The sequence below is a fragment of the Oratosquilla oratoria genome, chromosome 2 (assembly GCF_046742065.1).
Source record: "Oratosquilla oratoria isolate Oo_2021 chromosome 2, ASM4674206v1, whole genome shotgun sequence".
Classification (NCBI taxonomy): Eukaryota; Metazoa; Arthropoda; class Malacostraca; order Stomatopoda; family Squillidae; genus Oratosquilla; species Oratosquilla oratoria.
In genome coordinates this window covers 63,852,324-63,870,157 of record NC_134778.1, presented here as the reverse complement: position 1 = coordinate 63,870,157, position 17,834 = coordinate 63,852,324, and the positions used below count along the sequence as shown (strand labels likewise).

The 17,834-nt window shown below is 37.6% G+C and overlaps 1 protein-coding gene across 4 annotated transcripts in view; it reads left to right on the top strand.

The window, feature by feature from the left end:
* Positions 1-17,834, top strand: part of LOC143039551 (sodium- and chloride-dependent glycine transporter 1-like) — a 140,610-nt gene that overhangs the window by 100,481 nt on the left and 22,295 nt on the right. For 3 of the 4 annotated variants that reach the window (XM_076209776.1, XM_076209768.1, XM_076209749.1), the window contains 4 exons: positions 7,058-7,214; positions 7,836-7,968; positions 9,917-10,051; positions 14,963-15,066. In XM_076209776.1, the coding sequence (XP_076065891.1) occupies positions 7,058-7,214; positions 7,836-7,968; positions 9,917-10,051; positions 14,963-15,066 (529 nt within the window). Of the gene's footprint in view, positions 1-7,057; positions 7,215-7,835; positions 7,969-9,916; positions 10,052-14,785; positions 14,890-14,962; positions 15,067-17,834 lie in introns of all 4 variants that reach the window. The other variant, XM_076209758.1, reaches the window with a different exon arrangement.

Genomic DNA, 17,834 nt, shown 5'->3' with positions numbered 1-17,834 from the left:
TTGGAAATTGAAACGTGGACGAGCCGAGGCTTCGAACCCAGCTAACCCGTAACAAAGTTACATTGACGTAACCCAATACGCTATCAAGAGAGATTGGATTATGTCAATGTAACTTTGTTACGGGTTAGCTGGGTTCGAATCCCCGGCTCGTCCACGTTTCAATTTCCAATGGATGCCTCCTTCGAGCGATTATCAGTCTCGTTTGCGATGGTATGGAATTAAAAGTGATATGTGATTAATTGATCACTAGTAACCATTCAGTGTGTATATATATATATATATATATATATATATATATATATATATATATATGTATATATATATATATATATGTATATATATATAGTCATGAAATATGACGTTATGTATATGCATATTTATATTCATATATTTATGTATACTATATATATGTACACTCACGCATGCAGATATGTGTAAAGACACATTTACATTGATGGTGTATGTGTGTGTGCGCACGCGCAAATGCGCGTAAGTGCGTCACGCTTACAATGTATTTTACACACACGGCCTCGGAATCAAATTTGTTCCATTCCGCTTGTCATATGCTGGGCCTGCGAGCCACGTGCGGGAATGAGCTTGAACGTATCAATGATGACTTGTATATACTCTGCTCCTAGGGGTCTCACGTGCTGTTCAGAGGCGAGTCCGCACCTGGGATCATATAAAACACTCAGAGCTTAAACAACACTCCCAAAGATAGGTGTCACCACCATGCACGCATGGACGAAGAAAACGGACACGCACGTACATACACAAACAAACGTGTCTTTATTTTCTTTCTTATATTCTTTTAAGTCCATTCTCTTCATATCTGTATATACACATGAGTTTATATACATATATATACTGAGAAAGAGAAGGGGAAATAATATGAGGAAAAGAGGGATCAGCCAAGGAGGTAAACAATAAAATAAATTCTATTGAAGTCGCATGGTTATATGCGAGAAGAAGCATTGAAAGGGATATGGCGTCCATGTTATAGTTGGCACAATTTTTCAAGAGGGTTATGAAATTGGTCCCGCCGCGCCCCCGCCAGTCCTTTCATTTTATCAGGTTAACGCACCCACTGAAGCTGTTGGTTCTCTTCCTGGAGTAGATCCTCTCTCTCTCTCTTTCTGTGACTGTTTATCTATCACACAGCGGACTATTTGGGATTAAATCCTGTATAAGAGTGTGTGTGTGTGTGACGTGAGTGAACACTGAAAGCGTCATTTCGTGTACTTGCACAACCAAATTTCGCAATCTCCAAGATTTGTTTGATGTGCCTTCTAATACATATGAAAATATTCAGCTTTGAGGGTCCACCTGCATATCCAATGGGGACGATACAGTTCCTGTACCTCGTCACAGTGATATAATCATGCTTGATGAAGTATCGACGGATGGCGCGAACTCTCATGGATGTCAACAATGTTTTAGTCCTGCATCATTTCAGTATGATGCTTACCAGACATATTTGCAATTAAGTAAAAATGCAACAACGAAGGCGCCATCTGTTGGAGATAGAACCGACTCGCAGCTGTCATGGAAATTTGAAAATTGGATGTACGTTTAGATTCACAGGCCACCACGATCGGGTTCTCACCAGGTCAAAGGTCGGACCAATCGTAGACCTGCTTGCTATGCAGGTCCGTACACAATTTTTCTTTTAAGTTTTCTTTAGTTTTCTTATAATTTCCCTTCTGCATGTATTTCTAGTAGAACGTCTTGTATGAACATATAGTAAATTAAGTTTGATAATGCAAAGTACGATAGCTTACATGTTTTCTCTTGTTTATTGAAGCGTTGTCGTCATTTATTATTACAATATTTTTTCTTATACTTCTTGAGTATTGATTATATTTAATTATTACTGTTTTTGGGTGGGGGAGGGGACATTGGCCTTGTGATGATGGGTCAGCTCTTGGGTGCCATTTTGCTGGATGAAAGCCCAATTGACGTTTAAGAAAATAAGAAATCTGTCATATACGAATTAACACTTCAGGTGGCACACATTAGGCTAGCATGCTACTTTCTTTTGCTACTTCGTTTGAGTAGAAACGACTTCGGTGACAATATTCTAGACTTCCGTAAAAACATCTTAACAATGTGTCTAACATTTGTGTTTTAGGTTTAACTGCTCTTAGTGCGTCATTCAGCTTCTCACTATATGACGCAAGAATAACACTACAACAAATTTCAGGATTAAGAAAAAAACATAGTTCTCATGTGCGTTTTATTATGAAGTTCAGTGTGCTGAATTCAAATTTGATAACAAAAAGTTCATGCCACGTCACAATTTTTTGTAAATCGGTTTTAATAATTATGCAATTAATAGAGATTTCCAAGGTTCCATAAATGTATTTTGCTCCCAAAGTCAGATTAAATGTCTTCATTGTATTTATTTAATTAATATATAATGAATCGGCATGTTTGTTAGCTTTATATGATGTATTAACCTACAATCTATTATTTACTTCTTCTTTTATAAGACGTCTCAGGCGTGTCATGCTTCAGGTTCCAACAGAAGTCAGCCAGCATAGCAGGGCTCCATTTTCCCTTGTACCTGTTTTCCATTGACGCTATATCTTGATGGAACCTCTCTCCATGTTCATCACTCACATCTGCTGCATTCTCTGGGAAGAAGGACAGATGAGAATGAAGAAAGTGTATCTTCAGTGACATATTGCATCCGAGATCTTGGTAGCATTTGATTAGCCTCTCCACTTTACGCTCTCGCTGGGACTCTTGGTGCTTTCCCAGAAGCCCTTTGCATACATCTTTGAATGCATGCCAGGCCGCTAGCTCAGGTTCATCCATTGTCGCCTCAAAGTCCTCATCATTTATAAGCTTGCGAATCTGAGGGCCTACAAATATACCCTCTTTAATCTTGGCATCACTAATTTTAGGGAAGATCCCTTTGAGATACTGGAAACATGGCTTGTTATGTTGCAGTGCTTTGGTAAATTGCTTCATTAGGCCTTGTTTTATATGCAGTGGTGGCAAAATGATTTTCTCCTTCTTAACTAGTGGCTCATGAATTACATTATGGCATCCAAGCGTCATATATTCCCGAGATGGCCATTCTGAGCGTATATAATGTTCTGATCTGGCCCTACTGTCCCACTTGCAAAGAAAGCACATAAATTTGGTGTATCCAGTTTGTAGCCCATTAAGTATGGCTACTACTTTCAAGTCTGCACAAATTAACCACTCATGCTCTTTGTAACTTATGCGGTCTAGAATAAAAGCAAGGTTCTCATATGTCTCTCTTAAAATGACTGAGTAAGCAACTGGAACTGAAGGCATGGTGTTCCAAATGTGCAACAGAACTGCTTTTATGCTGTAAAGGGATCCATCTATGAATAGCCTCCACTCATTGGGTTCATAGGACAGCTCAAGGGCACTGAATAGGCCTCTGATATCATTACAATAAGTCAAGTTGTTTTCCAAAGTGAAGAAATCCTGTAGATTTGCAGAACGCTTCCTAAATACTGTAATTCGAGCTTCTTCATCCAACAGGTGCCATTGTTGCAAACGTGAGGCCAGGAGTTCACTCTGTTGCTTAGTAAGTGTTAGATCACGAACTAGATAATTGAGTTCTGGTTGGGTGATGAGGTGTGGTTTCTTATCAGATTCAAGTTGTGTCGTATACGTTGCATCTTGAGATTCTGAATCGTCTGAGTTGCTCGTGTCATCGCTTGGTAGTTCAGAGGGCGGCTGTGGTACAGGAATATCACTTGAATGTAGAACTGGGCGAATAGCAGACTGAAGATCTGGATACACGATAGATTTCTTGCCTTTTCTGTTGCGACCTGCAGGAAAATAAAATAAAATCAGACTAAAAATGGATACTATTGGTTGTGATCACGTGCAAAAATAGTGGAAGTGCAACTTATTATGTATTTCGATCTTTTTTATTGATACATCTCTTGAAAATATATATAAAAACAGTAAAAAATAAACACTGAACACCCACCTTTAATATCCGTTAAGCAGAAGTAGCAATCTGTTGAGTGGTCCTTTGGCTCCCTCCAGACCATTGGTACGCCAAACATGAGGCCAGTCCCTTTGCTTTTCACCCAGGCAGAAAGGGAACTTGTACACCTGACACAACATATGTGAGGTGCCCAGCTTTTGTCCTGGTCACCCACTTTACATCCAAAGTACAGCTCATAAAGTTTCTTTACACGTTGAGTCAACTGTCTCTTGTATTGCCTTAATGTAACTGATCCACATATATAACAAAACTTGTCTGGCGAATTCTTGCATTCTCTAGGCATCTTAACTCTGTATCCTGTTAAGAAAAAAAACACATAGCTATGTGAAAAATTACATAAATGGTAAAAGCAACAAAAAATACCGTTCAGATAGACATTGCGGGCACTGCTATTTACGAAGAACTGGAGGGTCACAGAAAGAAACGGATGTTATATTCGTGATCTACGCAAAAAATAACTAGAAAAGGATAGTCTCATTTCCGTTTTTTTTTCCATTGTTATACAGTGTAATTTGACATTTAGAATTTTGAAAAAAAAAAAAAATCGTAACCAAAGTAGTTTCTACTCAAACGAAGTAACAAAAGCAGGTAGCATGCCAGCGAGCAATGCCTAATATGCCTCCACATTTAGTGGTTCACCTCAGAACCGGTACACCCCTCTAGACGAAACACAGGCCTTGTATTCCACCCCCACAGTGGCTTAATCCAGGTTAATCTTACAAGGCTCCTCCTGAATATGACCACTTCGCTGCTCCAAGGTCGAGAGGTTTGGTGCCACATGCTTCTCACAAACAACGACCAGCTGTGTTTGCTTACCCTAGATGGTACTCAAGATGACAACAATAGGATGACGTTCTACAGGGTAGGGGAAAAGTCCCATCGCATAAGTCACGTTATACACCTATTATATGAAGTCCTTTGATACCCTTCAGCATGTACTTTTACATATCAGTTATTTTGTTTATTAATTAATTTATTTGTGAGTTTCTTTTGTTCTATGGGATGGGCTCGTCTAGGGCAGTGGAATATCACATGATCCTAAATCTATTATTTATGCTACAAGGCACATCATTTTCCAGCACCATCTAAAATTATCTTAGCACCTCAGGCTAAGAAACAATATTAAAAAAAAAAAATCTTTTTTGGACCTGGATTACGCAACTCGAGTATTTTTCGTGAGGATGTTTCCTATATTCTTCAAAGTCGCCCCTTCTCTAACATACACACACACACACACACACACACACACACACACACATATATATATATATATATATATATATATATATATATATATATTAGTATAAATGGGCAGTAAGTTTTCTTGTAGATACAAACTATTCGGAAAATTGAGAAAATCACTAAGTGGATATTGAATTAGCTCTGGTCTTCAATCGAACACACACACACACACACACACACACACACACATATATATATATATATATATATATATATATATAATTTTAACAACCACAATGTACTTTAATTCTAAGCCATCAATATTGGGAGACCCGATGGAAGCTACCATGCAGAAATTGAAATGCGGTACTGTCAAGGACTCGAGCATGACAAGTGCTGTAGTGACTTACCGATTACGTTATCAAGATTAGCATCATACGAAGCTGCCTATTGTAGGGCGTATGGTCTCATGCAGTCTCCTTTATTCTTATGTTCTTATGTCTCCCGATGTTGATGGCTTAAAATTAAAGTGCATTGTGGTTGTTAAAATGTACCTCCAGTCACTGGGACCCATTCAGTGTGTATTTACCTAGTTGCGGTACTGCCTCTAGATTTACTAGTCGGGGGAGGTTGTCACCTCCTCCCTTATTAAATCCATAAAAGCAGTTATCTTCTATTTCCATTGAGCTGCTATTATCTATATTTCTGCTATTGACACTTCTGCTTCCTTGTTCTTACTCGTCTGTGTGTTCTGCCCCCCCCCCCCCGTTTGTTTACACCCCTCCTAACATCCGGGGCCCGTTCGTCCCCTTCCTCATTTCCTTCCATTTTCCTCAGTAATCCCTCTCTTTCTCCTTTTTCTTCACCTTCCCACTACACCACGAGCTTTCCCCTTCCCTACTAATACAACAAAGGTACTCCCTCGTCGTTGAGATCCACGAAAATTGCTCTTCTTTTCCGGAGTTCCAATCTTCGTCGTGGATCCGACGTACGTGTGTGTGTGTGTTACGTGGTCAACAATATTCTATAATATAATGTATTTCACCACACTTGGCTGAAGAATCACACAGTAAAGAACAAAGAAAAAATAAATGCAATTTTGCAAACTCGAAACTGTTCCTATTCCATCCACATGCTTCCTACGTACCACTGATAGCTACATTGACTTTGTGTGTGTGTGTGTGTGTGATCCACCATGGTCTTAGATCACGTGTTGGACTCGTGATCGACAGCTTTTACCCTTCCGGAAGAGAGCTTAGAGCTCATGTATGACCGATCTATGGGTACTGCTGTGACCTTACATGCACACACACACACCCAACTCCTCGCCTACAAGAGTTGGAGTAACGACCCGCAGCGCAGCGATACTGAAATTATTTCAGCCCTGGGCGGGATTCGAACCCGGACTGCCGTATTGGCAGCTGGGAACTCTACCACTGCGCCATGAGTCGTGTGTGTGTGTGTGTGTGTGAAAGGTCTCTGACCGTGGCTATATGAGTACAACGTGAAAAACACATAGATGGCCTGCTTTTGTCGTGGTTAGTGTCACATGCTACCATGCTGCGGTATTGAGTTCGCGTCCCATTTACGGCATGAAAACTTCAACTAATATTGCAAGCCTATATTGTCACCCTTGAGTAAGGGGATGTGTGTTAGATGACATGATCTATGAATTGGAACTACATGAATTCAGAACTCTCACACGAGAGGGTAAAAACTGACAGTCACGAGTCTAGAACATGATTAATAACTATTGTGTATTATACAAATGCGCATGCATGCTGGTAAGCTAACATTTGGTAAATCTACATATATAAATTGTTTATTGGTACTTGTGTAAAGCGTTTGACTAAATTCCTCTGAATTCTTCCACAGTCTGCAAGAAGTTCAACTCCAGGAATTGCACCCTGGCTGGAGGTCTCATGAACCTAACCGGGGAGTGCATTTACCCGAACATGACGACGACAGACGAATGGAACGCCCTCAATGAATCCGTCAGCTCCTTGAAGAGCCCGGCTGACGAGTTCTTCCAGTGAGTTCGATGATATTTGTGTTCATGTTTTCGAAAGGTTCCTCTTTGTTTCGTCGAGAATATTGCACAAGTTGTTTTTGTTTTTGTTTTCTTGGGTTTGGTATTTTGATTGTGGGATGAGGTTAGGTTAGCCTAGGCTAGAATTGGATAAGATGCTGACAAAATCTACTAATACATGGAACTTGACAACTCCAACGCTACAACCGAAGTAGGCTTGAGGTGGATGATGACAGCTAAATTACTTACTAAAATTGTAAAATTCGTCGAAAGTGTAAGCACATGAATGAGTTACTTAAATATATGAAGAAACATACCGTTGTCAGGCCGTTTTCTCTCGTTACATTTTCCGGTTATGTAAAAAATAATAACCTCGTATGTCAGCGAAGGTAGAAATCATTATGCACATTCATAACCACGCGCTCACGATCAAACGATGACAACGAAGCCAGGATCGCATGACTATAGATTAGGCTTTAAGTCATTTAGACCAGTTTTGACTTCCTAATCCTCTAGCATGAAATAACGACAGGAATCTTTTGAATACATCTTAAACATATTTTTTCATTATTGCCCTCTCCTGTCAACCAATAAGTATAAACAATGAAACCTTTTGCTTTGCAGTAACCATGTGCTGGACATAACAGATGGTCTTCACGACATGGGAGGCTTCCAAGGATCAATTGTCCTCTCCCTTGTCATCGCCTGGATAATCGTCTACCTAGTGCTCATAAAAGGTGTTGAAACATTTGGAAAGGTATGTAGAGAAGAACATTATAAACATACATACATACATACATATACCAAGGCTTTTTCACCCTTACAAGGGAGGTAGCCAAAAAGGAAAAGGCATACAATCATTCCCACCCATTCCATCCCTGAATACACTCCACACCCCTCCACCCTCCCTCTTATCTTAGCACCTCCTGGATGACGGGTCATCCCTGCACCTTGTCCACTGCCCTGGGTCAGAAGCAGTGTCGCAAGACACAGCACATCCACATTATAAACAATTATAAACAATTATAACATAAACAATTCTACTAAAAGACACTATACATATACTTAGCACCATCCACACAACCATACCAAAATGGATTATGCCACCACATCGAGGTACAAAGGCTCTATCTTCCCACAGGCCAATGGTCTTGCAGTTGACCCTTAAGGCTGAACACTTTTACTATACTACATATCTTTATTTAATCTATTTTTGTGAGTGTGTGTGTACATTAAGATAAAGGGCGACAAAATGCAATAAGAATTATATGACAAGCAGAGAACTAGTGACCTCTGTTCATAAATTGAGGGGGAGGGTCATTACATATCAGTTTTTTCAGAAGTTTCACATTTCTCTTTATGATAACTCCTCCAGTTAAAAAAAATCTTAATCATCTCTACTAATATTCTAACTAATGAGTATCTGCCAAGTTAGGGGAAGGTGGTTGGGGACAATGGGGTAGAAGAGGAGGGCTTGCACACACTAGAAATATTTATGATCAATCATCCCTAGATTTTAATTTCTTGGAATTTGTCTAATCTTGTGGGGTTCTTGTTCTGGGGTACCGGGTTGGTTTGAGAATGTACTGCTAATTTTGCATGTGAGGTAGAGCAGCTGGAGAAACAGATGGTTGGGAGGAAGGTCTATTAAGATAATATAAGTGGGAAGGATATGGCAACAGATAAGTTAGTGTTTGAGAAATAATAAATAGTTTCATAATTTATGAGCCATTTTTGGATACTTTGTCAAAGAGAGAGGAAAAGCATGCTGACAGGAGACCTTCTGGTCCATAACGAGGTTGGATGCTGGAAAAAAAGATAAATTAATAAAACAAATAAATAATGACAAATAATAAACAGAAAAATACCAATGATTTATAATAATGAATAGAAAATAAACATATATTAATAAATAAACAAGATCAAATAAATGGTAGGTATTACAGCATATTGTTTAGGTACAGTACTTATCTAAATGGATCTTAAAACTTTGAACTGTACTATATTCTACTGCCTCTGCAGTAAGGTTATTCCATTCATTCACTACACAGTTGGAAAAGTTGTTTCTACCCACTGTCAAATTAAATCTACTTCCTGACAGTTTGAGACCATTATTTCTTGTTTGATTCGCATTCAGTGTAAAAATTTTCACTTTTGATGTCAATTTCCTTTAGAATCTTAAAGACCTATATCAAATCACTCCCAAGTCTATGTTTTCATAGGGAAAATAGATTCGTGTGTTTTAGTAAATTTTCTTATGATTTATTTCTGATATTTGGAATCAGTTTTGTGGCTCCCCATTGTACTTTTTCCAATCTGTCAATGTCTTTAATGAGATTCAATGACCATATGGGTACAGTATATTCCAAATATGAAAGAACTAACAATTTATATAGCTTGATAATGATGGATGGACTTTTAAAATCAAGAGATTGCACAACCAATCTTAGAATCTTATTTGCCTTCTCTGAGGCAGAAATACATTGCTTAAATGATTTGAGATCATCACTGATAATCATGCCAAGATCTTTCTATCCACTTTTGTTAACATTATTGTATATTCATTTATTGTACCTTGATTTTCCCAAAAATCATGAAAGGCCTTGACAGGTGAGGACATGAATACTCTTTATATTATAGATGTAATTTTTATTTCTTTGTCATATTTTACAAGTGGTGCCATCATTACTACTGATATATTGCAGGCAGTGTACTTCACAGCTACTTTTCCTTACCTAATCTTGGTGGTGCTTCTGGTGAGGGCTACCACACTTCCAGGCTATATGGATGGGATCACTTTCTACCTCACACCAGACTGGGACAAGATCTTCAGCATCAGTGTGAGTTAATGCACCTGTGGGGGCAAGTATGTGTGCCTGCAAGTATGCATATGTGCAAATGTGCAACTTTTGGATAAATGATTTTTGCAAACTTGAGCAAGTGTGTTTATTCCCAAGTCAGATTTTTAATTGTGGAAGTGTTTGCATGTATACAAATATTTGTGATTGCATTTTGGCATGAGTGACAAAATCATCAATTCAGCAACATACAATCCAATGTTTTAAACATTTATAAATCAACACATAACATTAGGAATTCTAAGAAACCTTAAAATGTGTGCTAAAGATTTAGTCCTAAAACTGAATAGGAAAACTATGCTACTTTCTTTGATGTTAAACTAAAGTGGCTTAAGGGGATCGTCCATCAGAAAATCACGAAAAAATACAAAAAAATACGAAATTCTGAAAATATTTCCTCTAAAAGGGTTGCTCATAAGCTATCTCGTGGCTGAGTATGGAAGCTGTATCTTGATTTTTACTATCTAAAAAAATATATAATACAGTACCCCCCACCCTACTGTGGCTAGGTCGTGTACGCTGCGTACTGCATATTACGTTTTCTGTTGTTACATATATTTGCTAACAAAAGCTGTGTATTTTGCACAATATCTATGCTTTTGTATGATAAATAATAGCATACGATATGGCAACAAGGATCTGACTGCATATCGTTCAGTATGAATTGCCCATCAGAAAATCACGAAAAAAAAAAAAACGAAATTCTGAAAATATTTCCTCTAAAAGTGTTACTCATTAGCTATCTCGTGACCGAGTATGGATGTTGTAGCCTGATTTTTACTATCTAAAAAATATATAATACAGTAACACCCCCACCCCCCCTGTATGGCTGGGTCATGTGCACTGTGTACTGAATATCACGTTTTCTGTTGTTACATATATTTGCTAACAAAAGCTGCGTATTTTGCACAATATTTATGCTTTTGTATGATAATAGCATACGATATGGCAATAGGGACCTGACTGCTTAGCATACTGTTGTACAGTATGTGAACGTGACTTATTCATTGCTTGTCTTTCAAGTTAGTGAGACGTACTATTTTCTCGTTGTTTCAAGTACTTTTATTGACTCTGAAGATGCCGAAGATTTCTAAGAAGAAATTGCGATCACAGTTATGAACTTGCATATATTGTGGTACTCCCCCAGGTAGGCGTAGCTCCTCCTTGGGGATCGGTGCCATCTGCGTAGAGCTGATGGCCAGGGGTGGTTGCTGCTGATTGGCCCCCAACTCTTACAACACATAATGGAAGACTGCATTATACACAATCATGCACGCAAACAACACAACATACACTCTATAAAGGATTTGTGGGAAAACCCAGTTTCGGCTGTGGCCTTCCTTGGGGAGACGGGACTGCTCGGACAGACAGTCTAGGGAACGACAACAACAACAACAACTTGCATATATGCCATCAGCAAGAGGGACAACAACCAGTGATGCCATAAAACAGCTTAGGATGGCAGATAAAGATCGTCTGTTGCCAAAGATGCATCGTGCCAAGAAAAGGAAAAGTGCAATATAACCCTGGTGGATACTAACTGGATTCATCATATAAACCTATAATTGATCAAAAACTGGCAACAAAGAGTAGGGTGGTGCCTTTGATACCCTTTCAACACCATAACATCATAAATAATGAAAGGGGACCAGTAACCATGAACAAAAAAACTTTGACACTCATTCCAGAAAAACTTGATTTTTGCACATTTAATTTGATTCACATCCAAAACGCCTTCACTGATTTTCAACTGCAAATCCTTTTTGGATTCAGCATAATTGGGAGAACATTTGGAGGCAGATTTATGTCCTTCTGTCAAGGACTAGTAGGATTTTTTCATATATACATTTTGTTTTTTTTGGCTTTTTTCATCAACTTACTTTGAATTTTTTTTTCTTGTAACAGATTGATCAGAACATCATAATTCTGCCTCCGTTTCTTCATCTATCTTATCCCATTATAAAGACAAAAAATAATCAATATCCAGTCAAAGGTCTATCCTCTGAATCAATTTCAAAATTTTCATAAATTACCCCTCAAAAAAAACAAAACAAATTATAAAAAAAAAAGTATAAGGATAAATGACATGAAAACTCAGTGGTATATTCTCTGAGACAAGACAGTTACTAGGAAAAAAATCTCAGCCACTTTCACCCCAAAATAAAAAAGTTCGATTTTCTAATGGACGATCCCCTTAAATGAAGACAGATGAAATAATCCATAAATTCAAGTTCACAATGACATTAGTAATGATTTCTTTATAATCAGCAGTAGCTTTGTAATTATCTGTTTCTTGTTTATCATTGCATCTCTTAAATGAATAGTAGAAATACTGCTGATATGTGCATGAAATATTGAAAAGTTAATCAGAACAAGATATAAATACAAAATGTGATGCTAAAATGCTTTTTTTGTAGGTCGATTACAAAATATACAACAGAAAGAAACTATTGCCTAAGTTGCACTCATCCGGATATAATTTAAATTCCACCACATTATTATTCTATTCTTGATACTGCCACAGTGTCTTACTTCTCAAGTGATTGAATTGTGAAATAAAATTAATTTTATATAATTTCTAATTGAAAAAACTGTTGCAGGCTAAACCATAAATTTAGATTATTTCGCAAGCCTATGCACTCCACATGATACTGTACAGCAAAATAAAGTGCTATTACAGTTATGTCAAAGCTATAGGTGTATACACGCATCACTGCTATAAAATATTGCTTTTGAATGTCTTGATATTATATTATTTAAGAATAAAGCTTTACAATGTTATCATTCAAAACAGTTATGCAGTACTAATTAGAGCTTATCATTATTGCACAACAGAATTTCATATTCATTTGCTCAATTTTGATATAAGCTAAACAATTAGTTTATGTGATACAGTTATGTGATACAAAGTCTTTTTATGGTAGATCAGCTTATGCCACTTTTTCACTTAATTTTTAATGCAGAAAATATAACAGGCAGATGTCCTTTGGCACACCAGTTTCAAACAGTGTTAGGGAGCACATGTAATGTTTAATATCATATATCTGACTTTAATTCAACAGTACAGTACTTGCCAAAACCCATATGATTTTCTTTTTGATCAGCAGATCTCAACTAGAATCTGGAGTACAGGTTGAGAAAAAAATATGTGTAGGATTTCAAAGCTATTATTGTATCTGATGTTGATGAAAGAGGAAACTTTTATATTGTCAAAGGGCTGTACTCTCATATTTTAGAAATGAAGAGCACGAACCTTCAGAAATGTATGGGACTTATGCTTATGATGCTTGGGAGCTGCTGGTCAAAGGCTTTCTTTATTTATACAGATATGCCACACATATTTTTTCCTTTTTTCATTAACTCTTTTGCAGTATTTCATGATTCATATATTTTACTCTACCTGCTAAGGTGATTTTATTCAGCTTAGGGAAAGCCAATCTACAACAAAGGGTTAAATCATCTCTGAATAATTTTTATGTATTTTACAACTTGGGCTTTAATAGTGATTGCTGCCAGGTGATTTTATTTGTATGGCAGGAACTCAATCTAGAGCAAAAGGGTTAATGTACTCGTGCATGTCATTATGTTTATTGTTTTTCATGTAAAATTGTTTGTTATAGCATCACTGTTTTTAACATCACATCATCCAACCACCCCGCAAGTGACAAGTTGCATCGAATCAAGTTTACCCTGAGGGCCAAACCCTGCTGTGCCTTAATCCACAATCTCTTTGGGAAAGAGAGTGAGCTAGTCAGTAGGAGATGACTTATTTTGATATATGGACAAAGATGTTTATAGCAACATTCAAGAAACAAAGAAGATTTTTTGACATATGCTGGGCAACACCTTAGTCATGGTGATCAAATGAAAAGCTAAGGTCAAAGCTGTGTATGTATGTGACAATCATTTGTTTGTCATAAACAGAGAAGATTCAAGTGATGAGGCAAATGCCTGTCAACAAGCGACACTAAATATTTCTAAGCCAACAAGGATGAAATTAGCCAAATTCTTTTCATAATCTTACTTTAATCTCTCTCTGCCTTTGTAACATGTCTTTTACTCTTGTTTGTTTTCTGTTTTGTCTCTTTCTATGGACTTCATGCTGATGTGAAAGTATTGCAACAGCATCCTTCTTTATCTATATTCTTAATTCTTACTTCTGATTTTATTTTAAACCAGATTCTGATACTCAAACAAATTTGAGGAGGAATTTGCTTGCATTTTTTTTTCCAAAAGTTGTTGTGGTAATGAAAGAAATTAACCAAAAAGTAATTATGTAATTCTGTAAAGAAGTAATTGCATGCATTTAATGTATAAGGTAATGTTACACTGAGGTGAACTTCAGGATTTACAAAATTCCAAAAGAATGACAAATTTAATTCTAGTTATATAGTAGCTGGATTCTTACCTTACACCATAAAATGTAAAGCAATCCTGTAAACCTTTTCCCTCAAATTTTGGAAAAGGTATCAGAAAACACCTTTCACAGGCCTACTTTTCTTGTTCAGTTTCTTCATTCACTGCTTCTTGTAGACCAGACTGAGCTTTGCCACATTTATGGATAGACTATCACTATATGGATAGCCACCACCAGAAGCCTTTTCAAGAACAAGAGTGAGCAACCAAGGCCATAGTCATGCTGTTCTTGCCTACACTGAGCAGACAGGCTTTAGCCTTATACAGTCCTCCATATCTTCATCTCTCCTTCCTTATCAGGTTTGGGGAGATGCTGCCATCCAGATCTTCTTCAGCTTGTCTCCTTGCTGGGGTGGTCTCATCACACTCGCCTCATATAACAAGTTCAGCAACAACTGCTTCAGGTAGGCCTCCAAGAACTAAGCCAACATTAAGCACACTAACTCCTCAATCTGTACCCTGACTTTTCCCTACCAGGTTTGGGGCGAAGCGGCTATCCAGATCTTCTTCTCCCTTGGCCCGTGCTGGGGGTCTCTTATTGCACTCTCGTCCTACAACAGATTCAGCAACAACTGCTACAGGTATTTGTGACGTGTTCGAGGTCCTTTGGCGACTTCGCATGTCTTCTTCTTGTCATATGCATGAATTATATGTAACATTTACAACAGCATCAACACTGCAAGAGATAATGCCACTTACTGCTAAACCTTCATGGAGATCTTGATGACTTGAGTGGGCAACATTTTCACGTGTCAAATCATCATATGCAACCTGTTTTGGAGTGACAAATGATATGTAATTCACAAATTGGCTTCTGTGCATGGGTTTCATACTTTGCACAGAGTTCTAAATGCTCTTCATGACATAATATACATACGCCACAGCTTTACTTACAATAATGAACACACTTTTTTAGAGGTTAAGCATATTCTTCATCTGTACTTATGCTTATATAACATAAATATTAGCATAATTAGCATGACTCTCACTGGTAACATTTTCATATCTGTCAGGGATCAATGACAGATATCTACTAGTGGTGGTTCTGCAAGATTGATGTCAGAGATAATCATCTACCACTCATCTTCAAAACTCATCAATACACTCACATTCATTTGGAAGCACAGCTTCAAAGGGCTGACATTTGGTATTTAGATTGGGCACAAGATCTCTGTCATCTTTTCACATAAGGAGAGGTGATAAATGGTCACTGTTCTCCTCCTTCTACTATCATAAGCCACACACTAATACAACACAAATAATAATCCAGAAATTCTCAGAGGTCTGTGGAAGAGTCTGATTGCCATTGGCAGCAACAATGAGGTTGTGGGTTCCCGTTCAGTGAAATGCTAGGCAACAGCTATCATTATATATGTATGTATTACTGTATATATCATTGTATATTTTGTGAATGGGTGTGGGATGAGTGTAGGGTGATTGTATGCTTTGACTCAGCCACAAGTCTTATAAAAGGTAAAAGGTATTCTGGTGTACATACTGGGGTATGTATATATTTGTCATAAATAATATGAGCATACTTGTTAGCAATGTTCCCTCTATTTTTATGTTTGGGGTGTGTACAGAAATTTGCTTGCGTGCAAATTTTTGTCATCCTTTGCAAAGTATTTGTGCGCACCCATTTGAGCGATTATTGCTCAAATGTCATATTGACCACTAAACAGGTGCACGCAGTTATCAAGTGTGTATCATTTAAGATTTATGGTGTAATTGAAGTTATCATCTTTTGAATTTATCATTATGAAGATATGATTGATTTGAAAAAATCAGGTCCATCTTGAAAACCTTGTGTGCACACATTTTCCTTTGTGTACTAGCTGTAAAATGTATGTATGCACACATGCACATTTTAGAGGGAACATTGCTTCTCAGTAACAACACATGTATATTTACACCCTAAAAAATGAAGCATGTACTTGGGATACCACAAAAGTGGACAAAGAGGACTGAACAAAGCAAGTGTCACAACCCATTTAAGGTATAGAATTACTAGAGAAAAATTGCAAGACACACCACTGTAATGACATAATTCTTGATTTGCCAAGGATCAGTGATGAGAACCAGTACATGGATGGTTGTGAAATGAATTCTGGAGAGGATCATCTCCCTACTGTCCATTGTTGCAATCTATTAAGACTCTCACCTCCATTTAGAGGTTTAGACCTAAATGGTTGGTACTTAGTCTCCTGACTGGGACTAAGATCTCTGTCAACTTTGACTTTGACTAATTTTCCTCCAATACAATTACTAAGAGAGGTATAGTGATGGTGGACTGGCTGGTGGGATTATTTAATGTGTGTCTAAAGGAGGGTAGAGTGCTGAAGGAATGGAGGGGTGCTTGTATAGTTCCACTTTACAAGGGAAAGGGGACAAACGTGAGTGTAATAGTTTCATAGGGATCAGTTTGTTGAGTATAGTTAGGAAGGCTTATGGGAGAGTTTTCATTGGGAAGATCAGGAGAGAAACCGAGGGAGTAATTGGTGAGGAACAGAGTGGGTTTAGGAAAGGTTGGGGTTGCATGGATCAGATTTTTGTGGCAAGATAGATATGTGAGAAAGCTTTAGCAAAGGATAAGGATGTTTTTTGGGCCTTTATGGATTTGGAAAAGGCTTATGACTTGGTAAGACAGGAAGGCACTGTGGGAATTTTTGGAGATATATGAGATAGGAGGAAAGCTGTTAAGAGCAGTCAAGTGTTTTTATGGGAGTCAGGAGGTGCCAAGATAGGAAGGAGGGTGGAGGGGAGTGGAATATATGGGAAATGAAATGGGTGGGAGTGATTTCTATGCCTTTATCTTTTTGGCTACCCCCCATGTAAGGGGGAAAAAGCCTTTGGTATATGGAAAAAGTACAACGGCGAGCCACAAAACTGATTCCAAATATAAAAAATAAATCATACGAAAATCGACTTATGCACATGAATCTGTTTACCCTAAAAAAAGCGTAGACTCAGAGGTGACTTGATACAGGTCTTTAAGATTTTAAAGGGAATTGACAACATCAAAAGTGACAAAATTTTCACATTGAATGAGAATCCGACAAGAAACAATGGTCTCAAACTGTCCAGAAATAGATTCAATTTGGAAGTAGGTAGAAACAACTTTGCCAACCGTGTAGTTAATGAATGGAATAAACTTCCTGCACAGGTAGTGCAATGTAGTTCAGTTCGAAGCTTTAAGAATCATTTAGATAAATACCTAAGTAAGATGCTGTAATGATTATAATTTATGTTATATTATTTGTTTTTGTTTTGTTATAATTTGTCTGTCTGATTTTCATTTATTATTAGTTATATGTCAATTTATTATCATTTAGTATTTACCTGTTTGTTA